Source organism: Amblyomma maculatum, chromosome 2, assembly GCF_055883805.1.
Source record: "Amblyomma maculatum isolate TAMU_Amacu chromosome 2, ASM5588380v1, whole genome shotgun sequence".
Lineage (NCBI taxonomy): Eukaryota > Metazoa > Arthropoda > Arachnida > Ixodida > Ixodidae > Amblyomma > Amblyomma maculatum.
Genome location: NC_139345.1, coordinates 96318246 through 96334304, shown reverse-complemented (window position 1 = coordinate 96334304; position 16059 = coordinate 96318246). Strand labels below are relative to the sequence as shown.

The following is a 16059-nucleotide window of genomic DNA, read 5'->3' as shown; positions in this document are numbered from 1 at the left end:
GGGAATTCAGACCATTTCAGGTTTCTCCTCTTCATTCCCACTCCCCTCTGGACAGGATGCAGTGGTTATTTAACTCTTTTTGTCCTCACCTTGACATCTTCCAAAACTCGCTCTGTTCATTTACATTGGATGTTCGTAGCGTTGTATTCTAAATAGTACTTTATCACACATAACTCCCACTTTCTAGCCTTAATATTGTATTTACTTCACTTTGTTTTTTCTCCTGTTCAATGTTGTCTGTATCTTGCACTACTTTTTATCCGCTTCTTACTTATATTTCAACTTTAAACTTTATATTCGAATCTTACTGTCCCTTGTTCAATTTTACTTCTTTATTGTATTATTCTGTATTTCTAACCTGTGTTTTAAGTACCATGCACTTGTTGCGCCTGGAATGGTTGTTTATTTTATGTATATTTCTATATAACTATAATCAATGTCAGTTATTTGTTGTTGTTTTTTTTTCTCTTCTATCTACCGTTCTTTTTTTTTTTCTTTCTTTCCTGGTGTGCTAAAAAATTCTCTCACTGTGTATATAAGTGATGCTACTCATTGATTGCTTACTTTCCGTGATACTTTTCGTCTCAGTTTCATTTCATGTATTATTTATTTATTTATTTTTTTTGTGTGTTCTCTGTGTGTGTGTAAACATGTTTGTGCTTTTTCATTTGTGTTTCTTCTTTTTATTTGTGCTGCAGCACAAAGACCACATGGTTGTTCCTGCGCACATTAAATAAAGATTGATTATTATTATTATTATTATTATTATTATTATTATTATTATTATTATTATTATTATTATTATTATTATTATTATTATTATTATTCCAATATCCGCGATGCATCGCCAGCGATCGGTGCTCGGTGCGGCGGCAGCGCATAGTAAAATTTCGAACGAGCCGAAATTACCGGAAAACTGGAAAGGGCTTTCCCAGAACGCGCACCTACGCCCATGCATACCCTGCATTATAGCCCCTTACTGTAACTTATGCCACTAGAGGGCCAACTTGCACCACATACTATGGGTACAGTGAACTAGAATATGCCCACCAAACCCCCCTCTGCGGTATCTGCAGCTCTCCACCTGCGAGCAGTGGGAGGCCGCTATGCTCAGCTCGGATCCTGTAATACAACTGCGGGCCATATCGAGCGTGCAACCGAAGTCACCAGAGCTCAAGGGCTCCTGGCCATCTGGTTTGGTTTGGTTTGTGGGGGTTAACGTCCCAAAGCGACTCAGGCTATGAGAGATTCCGTAGTGGAGGACACCAGGAATTTCGACTACCTGGGGTTCTTTAATGTGCACTGACATCGCACAGCAAACGGGCGCCTTGCTTATCGCCTCCATCGAAAAGCGGCTGCCGAGGCCGGGATTCGATCCCGCGTCCTTGGGAACAATATAGTCGAGCGCCGTAACCACTGCGCCACCTCGCGGAAGCTCTTGCCTGCCAGACTTCCTCAAATAACCTCCTCCTCCCCCTTCTCCTCCCAGAACGGAACCGAAATTTAAGATGACAAATTTCTCGTCCTCACGCAGTGCACTTTGTTTGGTTTGGTTTGTGGTGTTTAAAGTCTCAAAGCGACTCAGGCTATGAGAGACGCCGTAGCGGAGGACTCCAGAAATTTCGACCACCAAGGGTTCTATAACGTTCACTGACATCGCAAATGCTCACGGGCGCCTTGCTTTTCGCCTCCATTGAAAAGCAGCCTTCAAGGCTGGGATTCGATCACGCATCCTTGGGCACAGTGGTCGAGCGCTATAACCACTGCGCCACCCAGGCGGAGGGCAGTGCAGACGGATTTAAAATATTATTAATCTCTAATCGGGGCAGTCGGGCTGGGAAGTATGCGTCAAGACGTCGACGAGCTGCGACGCATGCATTGCGTTCTCGCTGCAGCGTCGCCGCCGCCGTTTTCTCTCGGCGTGTTGTTCAAAAATGTTGGCGATTGTTTCCATTTCGGCGCCGGCTCCGGCCTAGACAGCGGCCATCTGCTCTCTGGGTCGCGCGAATCGAATGCTTTAGCCGTCAGCAGCAATTTCCATACACAACCACTAAGGGAGTGTACAGTATACACCTTATTTGCGATGCTTCTGGAGTTGAGATTGGATTGGATTCTGGTACTGCGTGGATCTGGTAGTGCTGCATGGATGAGGCGTATGCCAAGGGTAAGGAGCGGGGAGGTGCGGCGCGGAGGGGGGGGGGGGGGGGGGCGCTTCGCACCGAATACAAGCAAGAGCAAGCAAGGGAAGTTCGGAGAACAATGCAATGCCAAAGCTGCCAATCTTGCTGACATGCTTGGGATAAAATCACGGCAATGCTTCCCAAGTGTCTGCCCAAGTCACATTTTGACGTCCCGACTACGCAATGCGAGATGACTAACATGAGTTTCCAGGTCATATATAGCATGCGACCGGTGATCCTAGCACGGTCTGCGCAACATGATAGCCGCGAATTGCTATCCGGAGAAACAGATAACTTAACTCTGAGCGGCGTATAACGACTAAGGTCTTCTTTGCCAGACACATCGTATTCGAGTGAATTATGGTTTTGATGCTGATAAAATCGGCTAACAAACGGGCAAAGCTTTGCGTACCTGGATTGCCAGGGCATGCATCGACCAATGAAATGAGAAATAATGTACGGCGCTTAAAAGACGCTCATGTGTGTGTGTGTGTGTGTGTGTGTGTGTGTGTGTGTGTGTGTGTGTGTGTGTGTGTGTGTGTGTGTGTGTGTGTGTGTGTGTGTGTGTGTGTGTGTGTGTGTGTGTGTGTGTGTGTGTGTGTGTGTGTGTGTGTGTGTGTGTGTGTGTGTGTGTGTGTGTGTGTGTGTGTGTGTGTGTGTGTGTGTGTGTGTGTGTGTGTGTGTGTGTGTGTGTGTGTGTGTGTTCATGGACTATTTCATGGACATCTGAAATGAAAAGCGGAAATGAATGTGCTGAGATAGAGATGATGTAGAGGAGGGTACCGGAATAACTGTCTGGGGATCTTTAACGTGCTTTAGCTCCCAATGTGGAAAAATATCTCCGACGGCGTTGGCGTGTGATAGGTGACACCGTGACCGCGGTGACATAGCCGGACACTGATTGTTAAGAAAATTGTGTGACGCTGCGAGACCAGGTTGTATGGCCAAGCGGGAGGGAGCTGGCCACTCTGGCATCTTCTTGAAGGGGTGAGGCGGAGATGGAACTGATTGGGACACTTGCATCTCCTCGTTTATAGCCTCGTAGCCTCAAAGAATTTCAAGCATGCTTCTAGCACGTGGTAGCTGACAGGTGACATGACCGGGCACTACTTAACGCCGAGTGCCACCACCTATCAAACAAAAAACAAATTGGTAGATGGTGACGCTCACGGGCATATTCCGCATGAATCTTACTGATCGCTAGTGAAGTTTTCATCTCAATGAGTAAAATAGCTTCGTATCAGCTCGCATTATTAACTTCTTATTGTTAGTCTCGCTCGTTCTCTGCTTTACCTTTACCATGCCTTCAGTGTACTCAATATCGTTAACCTTTACGCAGGTTAGGGAAAATAGTAACTATAGACGAAAGCAGCATCGTCGCCAAGACCTACAAAGAGAGCCAATTTGAGCAAGTCATCGATGCCACAGGCTGCTGCGTTCTTCCGGGTGAGCGTTCTTCTTCCTCAATAAGGAAGAGTTTGTTATTCCATGCGCCATAATGGTGCACCCAGTTTCGATGAAATTGTGAGCATTCGTTCTTTTTTTTTCTTGTGCGCTTCGACAGGGCTTGTCGACACGCACACCCACCCAGTATGGGCAGGAGACCGCGTCCACGAGTTCGCAATGAAGGTAAGTACACACAAACACGGTGCGGGTAACCGCGCGGACTCTGGGGTAATCTATGCAAAAAGGTGATAACGGCTCACAAGCACGGCCCCGACTTTTCGCAGAAAAAAAATGCAGTTGTAGGCATTTTATGCTCAAGCAGAGTGCCAAACTATGCACTAAAAGGAGCAATGTTGCAGCATATTGTTTGCGAATTAACGTTACTGGGCACTTGTAACCAAAAAATCAAAATTGCAGGACAACAGACTACGATTTAGGCAAGCGTTTGGTCCGCATGAGAACAGCACAAAGCTCCATGCCCCACACCACGCTGTATCACGATCGCCAAATGGCTATGCAGCGTGTTTGTGAAGCCCTGGCGATGCTCGGTATCGACATATCAGGTAGCACACTCTCCACTGTGTTGGTAAATCGGCTAAATCTGTCTAAATGTACTAAATGTATCATGATTGAACGCGTAGATGCGACAGAAGCTATATGACGATGTGATAGGCGGTAAGAGAGTGTATTGAAGACACCTTAGCCCTCTAGCTCACTCGCTTACGCGGGCGCATCAAAACATACAAAATTATCTCCGCAGCTGGCCGGTGCGTCGTACCTCGAGATCCACGAAAAGGGCGGCGGAATCCACTTCACTGTTGAGCGGACGCGAGAGGCAAGCCCGGAGGCGCTGCTGGAGGACCTGGTAGGGCGGCTGGGGGCTATGCTCCGGGCTGGCACCACTCTGGTTGAGGCCAAGTCCGGCTATGGCCTCGACCAGGAGACTGAGGTCAAGATGCTGGGAGTCATTGATAAGGCTCGTGTGAAGACGCCACTCGAAATATCCAGCACCTACTGTGGGGCACACGCCGTACCCAAGTGAGATACCGTGTGTGTTCGCGTGTGCGTGGTAGGGGGTGTGGTGGCATCGAGAGTGTTGACGGTGTGAAACCAGCAGCGTGCCTGGTTAAGCTAATCCAGTGCTTCCTTTAACTCCCTGCTACGTGGCTCACCCCTTTATTAATACCAATGTTGACGGCGTAAAATAAGAAACATTGTGTTTTAGTCAGTTTGTCTAAGCAGTCCACCGAGCAAAATTTGAAAATGAGGCACGCTGATAAGTACCTCTTCATACCATAAAGAGCGCCTTTCTCCCGTTACCTCGCTGCGAAACAGAACGATGATTTGAGGTTTATTTATTACATGGAATGCCGACAGGAAGTCTCTACTGTAAGGAAACCTCGCTCAGAACTGTAAGACGGATCACACCGTTCTGGCAAGCTTCACAGCCTTCACGAAGTTTTGAACACGAAGGTCTATGTCTGGGAAGAACATACCGCGCTTCAAGTGCAGATATAGACAGTTACGATCGAACAGGAAGTAAACAGGAATTGAACTCACATGCTGGTCGCCATCCGCGCTCACATCTGCCTCCTGAGAGGTGGCCATTTGCAGGAGCGCTACTGGACGCTGCTCCCTGCCCTCGCAGCCTGACGATGCAGACTTCTTTTCCTCATCCCTTGAACCATGCTGAACATAGCACCGTTCCGCTGTTGCACAAATGAAATCGTCGTTCGCTTGTAGTTCGAAGTCGGCGTTCGCTGATCCAGGACGAACTAAGAACAGGACGGATAATGATAGCTTAGCGGTGAGTAAATAATGGAGACTTAACGTGGGAGTAAAAGCGCGCGTGACAGCGTAAAACGGAGCGAACAGAAAAAAAAAAAAAAACTAAGTGTGATTACGATACCCCCTAATGCGCATTTCAAGCGCAGCCGTTTAAACGTGTTTTTGTTTCTGCAATATATTGAGGCAAATAATTTTAGAGGTGCTTGTGTGTATGTATGCATGTACAGTTACAAAACTCTATTTTTTCTCATGAGCCAAAGAGAATTTCTCAAGAGAAAAAGAAGAGCCACGAACGAGCGGCGAAGAGCTCGTGGCTCTTCTTTCTCCTGTTCTGAGAAATTCTTTAGCTCTGACTCTCTCTCGCTGGATTACACCGGCAACGGCACCACAACGACGCAACTCAGTCGGCGAACTAATAATAATAATAATAATAATAATAATAATAATAATAATAATAATAATAATAATAATAATAATAATAATAATAATAATAATAATAATAATAATAATAATAATAATAATAATAATAATAGGTTTACAGGAAATGTAGGGCGCAGTATCTTGTCATCAGTCCGAATGTTTCCTTTGCGAGGCCCTGAGGGCTACATTCGAAAATATTATGTTCAACCACCGTCAAATTTCAACCACTGGTCAAATGGGCCTCACAGATTGGTTGATCGCGGTCTCCAGCTCAGAACCGGCCTCACAAAGGAGGCTGATCGACTTGGCTGAAGCGATCACCGTCAGGCATGGCCTGCCGGCCGCCACCCGTGATCAGGAGCCGACCTAGCCCTTGTAACAAATAATGCGTGGCTCCACCAATTAGAGTTTTTCACCACCACTTGAAGCGAGTACCAGCCAGACATGCCGATGTACTCAAACGCATTTCCAATAAGGATGCGAGTATGAAGGAGGAAAATCTTTTGAGATCGGTTCACGCCTTCGTCATAAGCCGTGAGCTATACGTTATCCCCTATCTCAAATAGGTCAAAGCAGAAAAAGACGAAATTGAAATTATAATCATAAAAGGCATCAAAACCGCACTAGGTCGTCCTCCAAACACTTCGACGGTAAAGCTTCTAAGGCTAGGTGTGTCCAATACTTTGGGTGAGCTCACAGAAGCCGCCATGGTGTCGCAGCATCAAAGACTTTTAAGAAGCCAAGCTGGAAAAAAATCATGGCCTGCATTGGGTTCGAAATTCGGAGTGTTCGAAGCGGCCAGGTAACGTACCTAGAGCAACTAGGGATATATAGACTCAAAATTGCACCGCATGCCAAAAAACACGCATCTGATATTTCACAAAAGCAGACGCAAAGACAGGGTTTTCGCCCTAGGTCAGATTTCGAGGTAGATCCGACGTGATCTACACGGACGCTGCCAAGGTAGTCAATGGTTCGTGAAAGTGAAGACCCGGTCTCGTGCTGTACCGTTAAAACCGCAAGTGCAACTGAGGCAGTAGTTGCCACTGCTCTAGCATGCAACAACAAAAAACGGTACAAGAATGATAGTAACTCTAAGGCACCCATTCAGAGTTATGACATGGGCAGAATTTCTGCTGCAGCCACCGAAATTATGAGAGAAGGGCAAGTGCCATAGAACAAATTGCACTGATCTGGTCCCCGGCACACCAGGGTCTGTGGGGGACGAAAAAGCGCATACGATTTCCCAAGGGCTCACTTTCCGGTCATCGCCGGTGACGCACCGTCTCTGCACCCCACGCGAAAAACCCCTCCGTTCGCATGATAAACTCACAACATTCCACGAAATTATTTCTCATTACAAGCTCGATCGTAAGACCTATCCAGCAGCGAATAAACAGCTGAGCAGAAAAGAGGAAATTGTGTGGAGGAAATTGCAAACCGGAGTGTTTGCAAACCCTTAATTGTACAGTAGATAGCATCCGGAAGTCTTTAATCCTAGTTTTACTCACCGCAATAGCATAACAGATCTAGCCCACATGGTATGGACCTGCCCATCCTATAACGATCCGAATAGAAATGTAGAATCCTGGGAGACCTTATTACTCAACCCTGAAGCAGAAGAGCAACGCAAAGTCATCAGTCTCGCCCTGCGTGAACGCTGCCGGGTCCCAATGGATTCAGGGGAATGAATGGGGGTTTAGGCTAATTCCCTGTCATTTTTTACGGGTGCGAATAAACGTTCTCAATACCACCTGTCACATTTTCCATGGACACCAGTACCGTGCTGTAAGGGAAAGTAAGAAGGTGGTATAGCAAAAGCGAAAAGTGAGAAAGGGCGCGTAGTGGACAGCTACGGAGTAATTTGTATCACCTGGGGATCTTTTACGTGCACTGACATCGCACAGCACACGGACGCCTCTCCGCCTAGCACCTCCATCGAAACGCAGATGTTGGTGGTCGGGTTCGAAGCCGGGTACTCCGGACCAGTAGTCGGGCTACTTAAGTACTGCGCCACCGCGACAAGCCAGGTGGATAACAGTTACTTCTTCCACCTTGATAAATGGCGCTATACCCTCGAAGGGGGATTGGCCAGGGTTCAGTGTGGACGGCCAAACATCCTACAGATACTGAATAATTGTATTAAATTAATTATCAACTAAACAAAAACCTAAGATTTAAGATCACAAAATTGAATGAAAGGGAAACAAATACGGAGAAAAAATTTGGAAGCTTGTAAATTTGGAATACAATTAGCAAGGGAATCTTTCCATACCTGACTGACAAATTTGAGGCAACGCGAATCCCTTTGCACTCGCACCGAAGGAGTAGAAGTGGGACCGATAACGTAAATCCGAACTATGCTATTAGAATTTCTAAATTCACCCTCCTCTGATGTGAAAACCTTCGGCAAGCGAGAAGGATAACAGCTGCGCTCTAAAAACAACAAAACGCGTTCTTCGGACGTTGGAATTTCTTTCTTCTAGTGTTATGAATGTTACCTAGCTACCGAGATAGCATGTGCTCGTCGCCATAAAATTCTGCCCGAAATGAAACACTGGCAGGTATAAGCAGATTGTGCGTCCTTTCTACACGGAGCGTATAGAACAATGCGATCTGTGATGTAAGCAAGATGTGGTGATGCTGATGTTGTCAGGCTAGGCTTAGCGCCCATAGGAATAAGTGGAACCAAAATATTTCAAAGCAGTTTTCTGATCTAACAGTACGTCTATGATGCCGTCATTCGGTGCAGCGTAACCATGAACATCACGGCACCAGATTATGAAATAACAAATCTTATTACATAGGCGGGGTATTTTAAAAGCACAAGTCGGCAGCACGTCCCACAGAAACACATGCAAGGACTCCCACCAAAATAATTTTGAGGTTTCAGAGAGCTTCAATAAATGCAGCCGATTGTTAAAAAATATCAAGTGTTTTGAAGAAAAAGTGTGTCAAAGTATACTGCGTCATTTTGAAGTCAATCTATATTTGACATGTCTATTGTAAAGACCGACATACCCTTGAAAAGCTCGTCATCCGCTGGATGCTTCTCGCAATCGCGACAGCTTCTCGTGGTGTCCGACATACTGCCTCTCAGGTTATATTCCCTTTTAAATACTGCCACTGAAATTATTCAAACTTTTGAGCTGAAGGCGCAGTCCTCACTCAACACCACAAACGAGCCGCGCGGAGCAGCAGACGACCAAAATCCCTGTCTGCTCACATAAGTCGCGTTCGTGGATGCTGGCGTCGTCTGCGCTTGGCTGAGCGTCGCTTGCAAGCGCCGCCGTCTGCTACAGTGGGCCATTTTCTTTCGTTCCCTTGTCATGACTTTTGAGAAGACCTCTTTAGGTGTAGTTTTTTTTTTTTTTTTTCTAGGAACGACCGGTATTAGTAAGCAAATTGAATACATGCCAGCATATCAGGCTACATGAGTAGTTCTCGCGGTTCGGATAAACACAAAGCATGTAGCGAGCCTGTCGGAGTATGTATGGCTGTACAACAAATGTTTTAACGGCGTTTAAGAACAGATAGCCTTCGGAATGGCATGGCATACTTTGTCAGATTTTTCTTCGAAGCACTCGTCAACCTTTAACAACCTGCCGCCTCAACTGAGATTCTGCAAAAAGAGATAAGTACTACGGTAAGCTTTGCCTACATGTATTTTTATGAGTATAGCGCGCTCTCGACTCGTACATTCATGCGTTTCGCAGTGTCTTAAAAATACCTCCCCGTTGAAATGACATTTCACACTTTCTCAGTCTGTTCTAGGATGTTTATGGTTGCTATGCACCGAAGAACGACATCATATATGAACTGGGAAATCAGAAAACTGTTTTGAAAGCACTTGCTTCCATGCACCTAACGCGGGCGGAAGCCCCGGCTCGCCACTATGGATTGAAACCCCGCGTATTCTACGTGAACGCCTCCGGCCCCCATCGTGGGGGATGGTATACAGCCGCAGTCGTCCACCAATCCAAAGCAGTAAACGGCCTTACCTTTCGAGCCCGTGACATAACACACTCGGAGGAGGTCTCCGTTGCGTTGGCTGCATCTCATTCCACTTCCAAAACAATCATTTCCGACTCGCAAGGGGCTTGTTGGAACGTCGAGCAAGGCTGTGTACTGTTTCTGTTGCCGAGTGACCCTTTTGTTTAGTTAGCGTTCATCTCATCTCTTCCTTCGTCGGTTTCCTTGTTTTGGGTCCTTAACATCTCCATGGAAGACGGAGGTTGCGTCGACTTTTTCGTTGTTTTGATCCATTCGATTCGAGGGTGGTCACGTATCAGGAAGAACCGGAAGAATAGAAATCGGGAGAAATTACAGTTTAAGTGTCACTTGCCGTGATAACATGACTTGCGAAGAAGTCGGCTGATCATATGAGGTTATGAGCTACGCGCATGTCATCGGCTGGTCCAATGCGGCTCGTAGAGTAAAACGGAATGTATGTAATGCAATAATACATATATAACACAAAAAGGGCGTTAGCTAATAAAGTTAGCCATAGTAACGCGAAGTGTTAATGCAGCAAATGTAAAGCAAAAATCAGTAGTGAGCCAAAGAAGCCAACCTATGTAAAGCAAAATTGTTTTGCGCAACGCTCAGAGGAATGGGGTGTGATGCAGCGCAAGAGAAAAATATAAAATGAAAAATCAACGGACAGAAACATTGGCTTTGGTTTAGCTTCAGTTAAACATAGTGTGAAGCGATAACTGAAGCATGGTACGCATGGAATCGATACAAGTTGTCCCCGTTGTTCTTTGGTCGTTGTTGCTGTCGGTGTTGACGTAGAAGAGGCGGCGGCGCAGGTGCTGCTCGTCGCTCGCGCCTTGCAACATTGTCGCGGCGGCGTTTCGCAAGACGCTTTTCACGTTGTTCCGGCGCTCCTGCCGCTCTTTTGGCTTTAGCCCCTTCTCTTCTCCTCCGCAAACTTTCAGCTCGCAATGCAATGCCCTCCGGATCGTAACGAGCACGGCTGCTCAGCTACTCTTCATCCGAGTCCATGGTGCGGCTCCGGCCGAGGCGCGCGGCGCACATCCATACATACTCGAGATTGACGTCAGCGATTATGTGTCTTACCACGCAGCTGCTCACGCGTTAAGCTACTTTCCACGTTAGTTGACATTCGATATTTGACCTTGACCTTAAATTTGACCTTTGGCGGAAGCATATCTACCCAAAGTGATTGTGGCTTAAGTTCCAACTTGGCCTCGATGCTGTTTGAAGGTCATCAGAAGCACACGATGACCTTGGCTTTACCTCGCGTAGTGATCGCTTCAAGAACATCAGCTATAAAATTATCGTACTGAAAGCGCATCCTACTTGCGCAATTCATTGCTTGCAGACCATCTGACCATGTGTCAGTTTTTATGCCTGTCTTTTGAACGCGTAGATGACCGGTCAAAGTCTCCAGGCCACGCGGTTTACTTTTCAGCTATGAAAACGGGAACTTAAGCATGGTCTCGTTCTCATCTTGCAATACCGTTTCCTATTTTGGCAGCGACTTTCTGGCCTGAGGATTCTGATTAAAGCTGTACGTACCATATGCACTGGGTCACACGCAAGCTTTGCATTCCTTCAAAGGTGTTTTGCACTTAAATCGTTGCATGGGCTCGGTGTCTTCCAGGGGCAAGAGCGTTGCAGAGGCCGTCAAGGACATTGTGGAGAGACAGCTGCCGGAGATCAAGCGGCGCATGCTGGAAGGCACGCTGAACGTCGAAAACATTGACGTCTTCTGCGAGAAGGGTGTCTTTGACGTAGACAGCTCGCGCAAGATACTCCAGGCCGGCCGCCAGGCGGGGCTCAGACTCAACTTCCACGCCGAGGAACTCAACTGGATCGGCGGAGTGGAGGTGCCAGCACGCTGAGCGTGCCTCACTTCTTGCCCAATGCCGACACTTCTGATGTATTTTGTTTAACCACAGCTTTATCAGGGGTGCCGACACATTTAGCTTTATTTATTTGTGTTTTATTTGTCCCGATGTATTTGTACCACGAAAGTCCCACGGCGTTGCTTATTCGGCGTGCATACACGCGACTACGGCTGCTAGCTACTTGACACCAAGGCAGCACCAAGGGATATTGTTAAAGGCTACAGTTCTACAGCTTCGTTTTCTATTTCGAATTCATTAGGTTCTGTGGTATTGGTTGAGTGATGAGCCGCGGTCCGTGGGAAGTGACCGGACCACTGGCTCATTAGCGACCGCACCACAGCTTTGGCTGCATGGGGTGGCCACTGGTTAGGCGGTACGTGAGGCGAGTGGCGATGGCTATAGCCAAATATGGGCTTTTCTAGCGATTTCCGTGATCGACCGCTCGCTTCCCTACTTTAACGCTGCGGTCATGCGTGCTGACGTTCTCCCTTATGAAATGAAAATTGGAAACTTGTGGAATACGGCTTAGCGAATCACTATGTATAGCAGATAAAAGTCAAGGTGCTCAAGTCACAGGATAGCTTTTTTCCTTAAAACGACGGACAGAAACGCCAGTGACATATTTGAAGGAAATTTGATATTACATATTTCATTTTAGTCTAAATACAATTGAACATTATTATTTAAAAAATTATAGTAATTAATTTCTTGCTACGCCAAGCGATCACTAGCCATCTGATAAAAGACAGCCAAGTTGGAAGCGCATTCATGCGATGCTTATTTTCTTCAAGAAATCTCTCTCTCTCTCTCTCTCATTCACAAACTCACTTTTCCTGCTACTGTGTTGGCGCCAGTTCAACCTCTAACACTGATATCAGCCTTCTATCTTCTAATTCAATCGAACGTAGGCTGAGACGTCGGTGAGATGTGAGGGTTTCACATTGCCATAATTTTGTAATAAAGCAACCACCACCATCATTAAACGCCAGATGATGCAAATATGCGTTTATAGAGGTGGCAGTCAGACATATTACGATTTTTTTTCAACGCTCACAGAAGGAGATGAAAGACCTTGATTAAAATATATATAAGCTGTGAGCCTGGCAAAATGATGCATGAAGTGATAGCTCCGAAGCAGGTGATAAGATACTTCACACAGCAACATCACCGTAAGCTCGGCCAAATTTAGGTTTGAATAAACAGCTGGGGTTGTACGATAGCATTGTCAATTCATGTAATTACGTGCCTCCTCCGACTACTTTTATACTTTCTTGATATCCATTCTGCCACCGCGGATATGAGGTGCTCTGAACGAGTACTTTTCTTTACCCTAATTCCACCTAGAATTACATTAACTGACTTCTGTTCTCTGATCCAAGCCAGTCTTTTTTTTTTTTTTTCTGCCTTGATAGAATTCTGGGATTTATATGTGCTATCTAGACGATACACAAACACGCGCACTCCCGGCTATGGAAAGCAGTAGAGTCGGGCATTATCAAAATGTCTTTGTGGGCCATTTGTACTACTTCTGAAACACGTTTCACCGAAAAGGAATCCGAATCTTTTTACCCTTCCGCCAGTGATCGAAGTATACAAAAAGCGTTTGCATTGATTCCTTCCTCGGATGTGCAGATGGGAGCATCGTTGGGTGCCGAGGCCATGTCGCATCTAGAGTGCGTGTCCGAGGCCGGCATCTCGGCCATGGCGAAGGCTGGGAGCGTGGCCATAGTGCTGCCCACCACGGCGTTCCAGCTGCGGCTAGAGCCACCTCCCGTGCGCCGATTCATCGAGGCTGGAGTGCCCGTCGCGCTGGGCTCGGACTTCAACCCAAACGCCTACTGCTTAGCCATGGTAAGAATACCTTCGCGCTTTGCTGCAAGCAGCGATAAACTGCTGGTGGGGTACAGTCATGCATGCGGCTTATTTTTTGACGGGCTAGAAGATTTCTGGGATGCTGCTCTGGGACACCTGTGGCGCTATTTGCATCCAAAGAACACTCCGCAAACAGCGTGTTCTCGCCAATCTCGCAACGGCAACAGCGTAAACCAAGTATGTCAGAAGGGTCCGGGTAAGGTATACTACTAGCCGAAACAAGAGGTTAGACCACGTATCTTCACGGGGATTATGTGATGATATCAGCATCTAGCAAAGCGGAATTCCTAGGGACCTGGGAAGCCGGAGAACAAGGTCATCGGGGGTTCTCTCGCTGTGATGTGCTTTTGCACTAAGTTTGGACGACCTCGTGCGAGAAACATTGGGAATCAAAAATTGTAGAGGAGACACATTTTAGTGACCTAATCCTAAGTGAAAAACAACGTTTATCACAGTGGTAGCGGTCAGTCTTTGGCTCATTTGGTTCCGCGGCCTCCGCGGTCACGAATTTTGCCCTCCCCCTTTGTCTTCGAATTAAGGCGAGAAGGATTGGATCGGTAGAGTTGCTTAATATTAACTGCTAATAAGCGTAAGTGAAATAAATAGTAATTCTAGCCTCATTTTTGTTGCTGCCTCGTGGTTTTGTCGAAATAAATTAATGTACAAGTGTTCCTCCGATTTCTTATCACAGATCAAAATACGCAGCTCTGATGATATCGCTGCGTGACCACTATGACGTAATTCGTTATGCTTATGGGAGTGATTCAGATTACCTTAACTTCTAGGATGTGCAGGGCAACGAACTCGCGAAGGTCTCTAACGATCGGTCCCCACCACCCGCTACCCACTGCAGCTTGCTTCTTTGCACTGTACGCAAGCTTCACCGACGATGTTGTCTGTGCGTGGAGAAACCCGCTTGCGGGGTTTAGTACAATTTCTGTTGCGTGCATGATACGCTGCAAAACAGCAGTAATCAAATGAAGAATGAAAAGATCGCGATCAAACGACGATGGCATATTTTTTAAGCAACAGCACGTGACACTGCGAAGTAAAGCCATCAGCGTGCACATGGGGCGTTCTTTGCTTGTACAAAATACATGATACAGTATCGATAACTTTATCAGTAGTTCATGATGAACTTATCCATCTTGCTTGAATGGCGTACTCTAACCGATAATCCACTGACGACGCCCCTGACTATAGGAAAGTGTTTTGCCCATTGAGAACACTACCAACGAAAATTCACCATGTCTGATTGTGTAATCAAAGTGAACCTGGGAGTGACCACTCTTAATAGGCAAAGAAAGGGGGAAAGGCATAACCGTCAACTTCACAGGACAAGAAAAGTGTAAGATTGGTGCAAAAATGCGAATTCAGTTGGACGAGCGCAAGCAACGAAGAAAATGGTAGTAATCAATGTTCTCGAGCTGTCTTTGTCATTTTCGCGCTCTACCATCAAAAAGCGCTAATCTTTGTATAACGTCAATAGTCGTTAACGAATATCACCCCGCTCGATCAGATCTCCCTTTTTGATTAAAAGCCCGGCAGCCCTTTGCGTCGCGTGATTCCTCTCCTTCCGGGGTGTGCTGCGCAGCCCATAGTGATGTACCTGGCATGTGTCCTGTGCGGCATGAGCCTGGAGGAGTCGCTAGTGGCAGCCACCATCAACGGTGCTGCAGCGCTGGGCCGCTCCTCGACCCACGGCTCGCTCGAGCCGGGCAAATACGCCGACATGGTGGTGCTGGAGGCGCCCTCCTGGGAGCACCTGATATACCGCCTCGGCTGCCACGACCAACTCGTCAAGTGGGTCATCAAGACCGGCAAAGTGGCCTACCAGAGGGACTCACCTGTCTCGAAGGGTTGAGCAAGATGGCGCCTGACGACGACAGCAACCGCAACTTCGATTTTTTTCTCATGGCACTCAGTAAATAAAGGTGGAGGGAAACGTCGCACCTTTTCTTTAGCTGACAACGTGTGCACCGGTAGTTGCATGCGAGATCATCTACGGGTTAGAAAATGGCCGCTGCGTATCTGCCAGCCCAGTATGTCACAACTACGCAGCCTTCCAAGAACGTTTTTGCATGGATGGTTGCATTTTCTGCGATAACTGAAGTGAGACTGATATGAACACTTCAACATATGCACCATAAAGAGGTATAATTAAAAGCACTTATTCCATTTCTTTATTTTAAGATTTGTACACCCGCGCGCACGTTTCGTTAAGTAGACTTTACTTAGAAAAACGTATCCGCAGAAAGGTACAAGATTCGACCATACCTGGAGGTGCAAGAAGCTGACACTAGAGTTCCATGGGAAAATAAAATGGTCACGTAGGATATGGAGGCTCTAAATACGAGATTATATACTTAGTACATACTCGTATCTTTGTCAAATAATAATAATAATAATAATAATAATAATAATAATAATAATAATAATAATAATAATAATAATAATAATAATAATAATAATAATAA

The 16059-nt window shown here is 46.4% G+C and overlaps 1 protein-coding gene across 1 annotated transcript in view; it reads left to right on the top strand.

Moving 5' to 3' along the window:
* LOC146199317 (putative imidazolonepropionase) overlaps positions 1 to 15545 on the top strand; it is a 33704-nt gene extending 18159 nt beyond the window's left edge. The window contains exons 2-7 of the mRNA XM_084594785.1: positions 3520 to 3626; positions 3745 to 3809; positions 4387 to 4664; positions 11464 to 11689; positions 13343 to 13561; positions 15177 to 15545. Of these exons, the coding sequence (XP_084450911.1) occupies positions 3520 to 3626; positions 3745 to 3809; positions 4387 to 4664; positions 11464 to 11689; positions 13343 to 13561; positions 15177 to 15446 (1165 nt within the window). The 3' untranslated portion in view covers positions 15447 to 15545. The remainder of the gene's footprint in view (positions 1 to 3519; positions 3627 to 3744; positions 3810 to 4386; positions 4665 to 11463; positions 11690 to 13342; positions 13562 to 15176) is intronic.
* Positions 15546 to 16059: the final 514 nt, after the last annotated feature.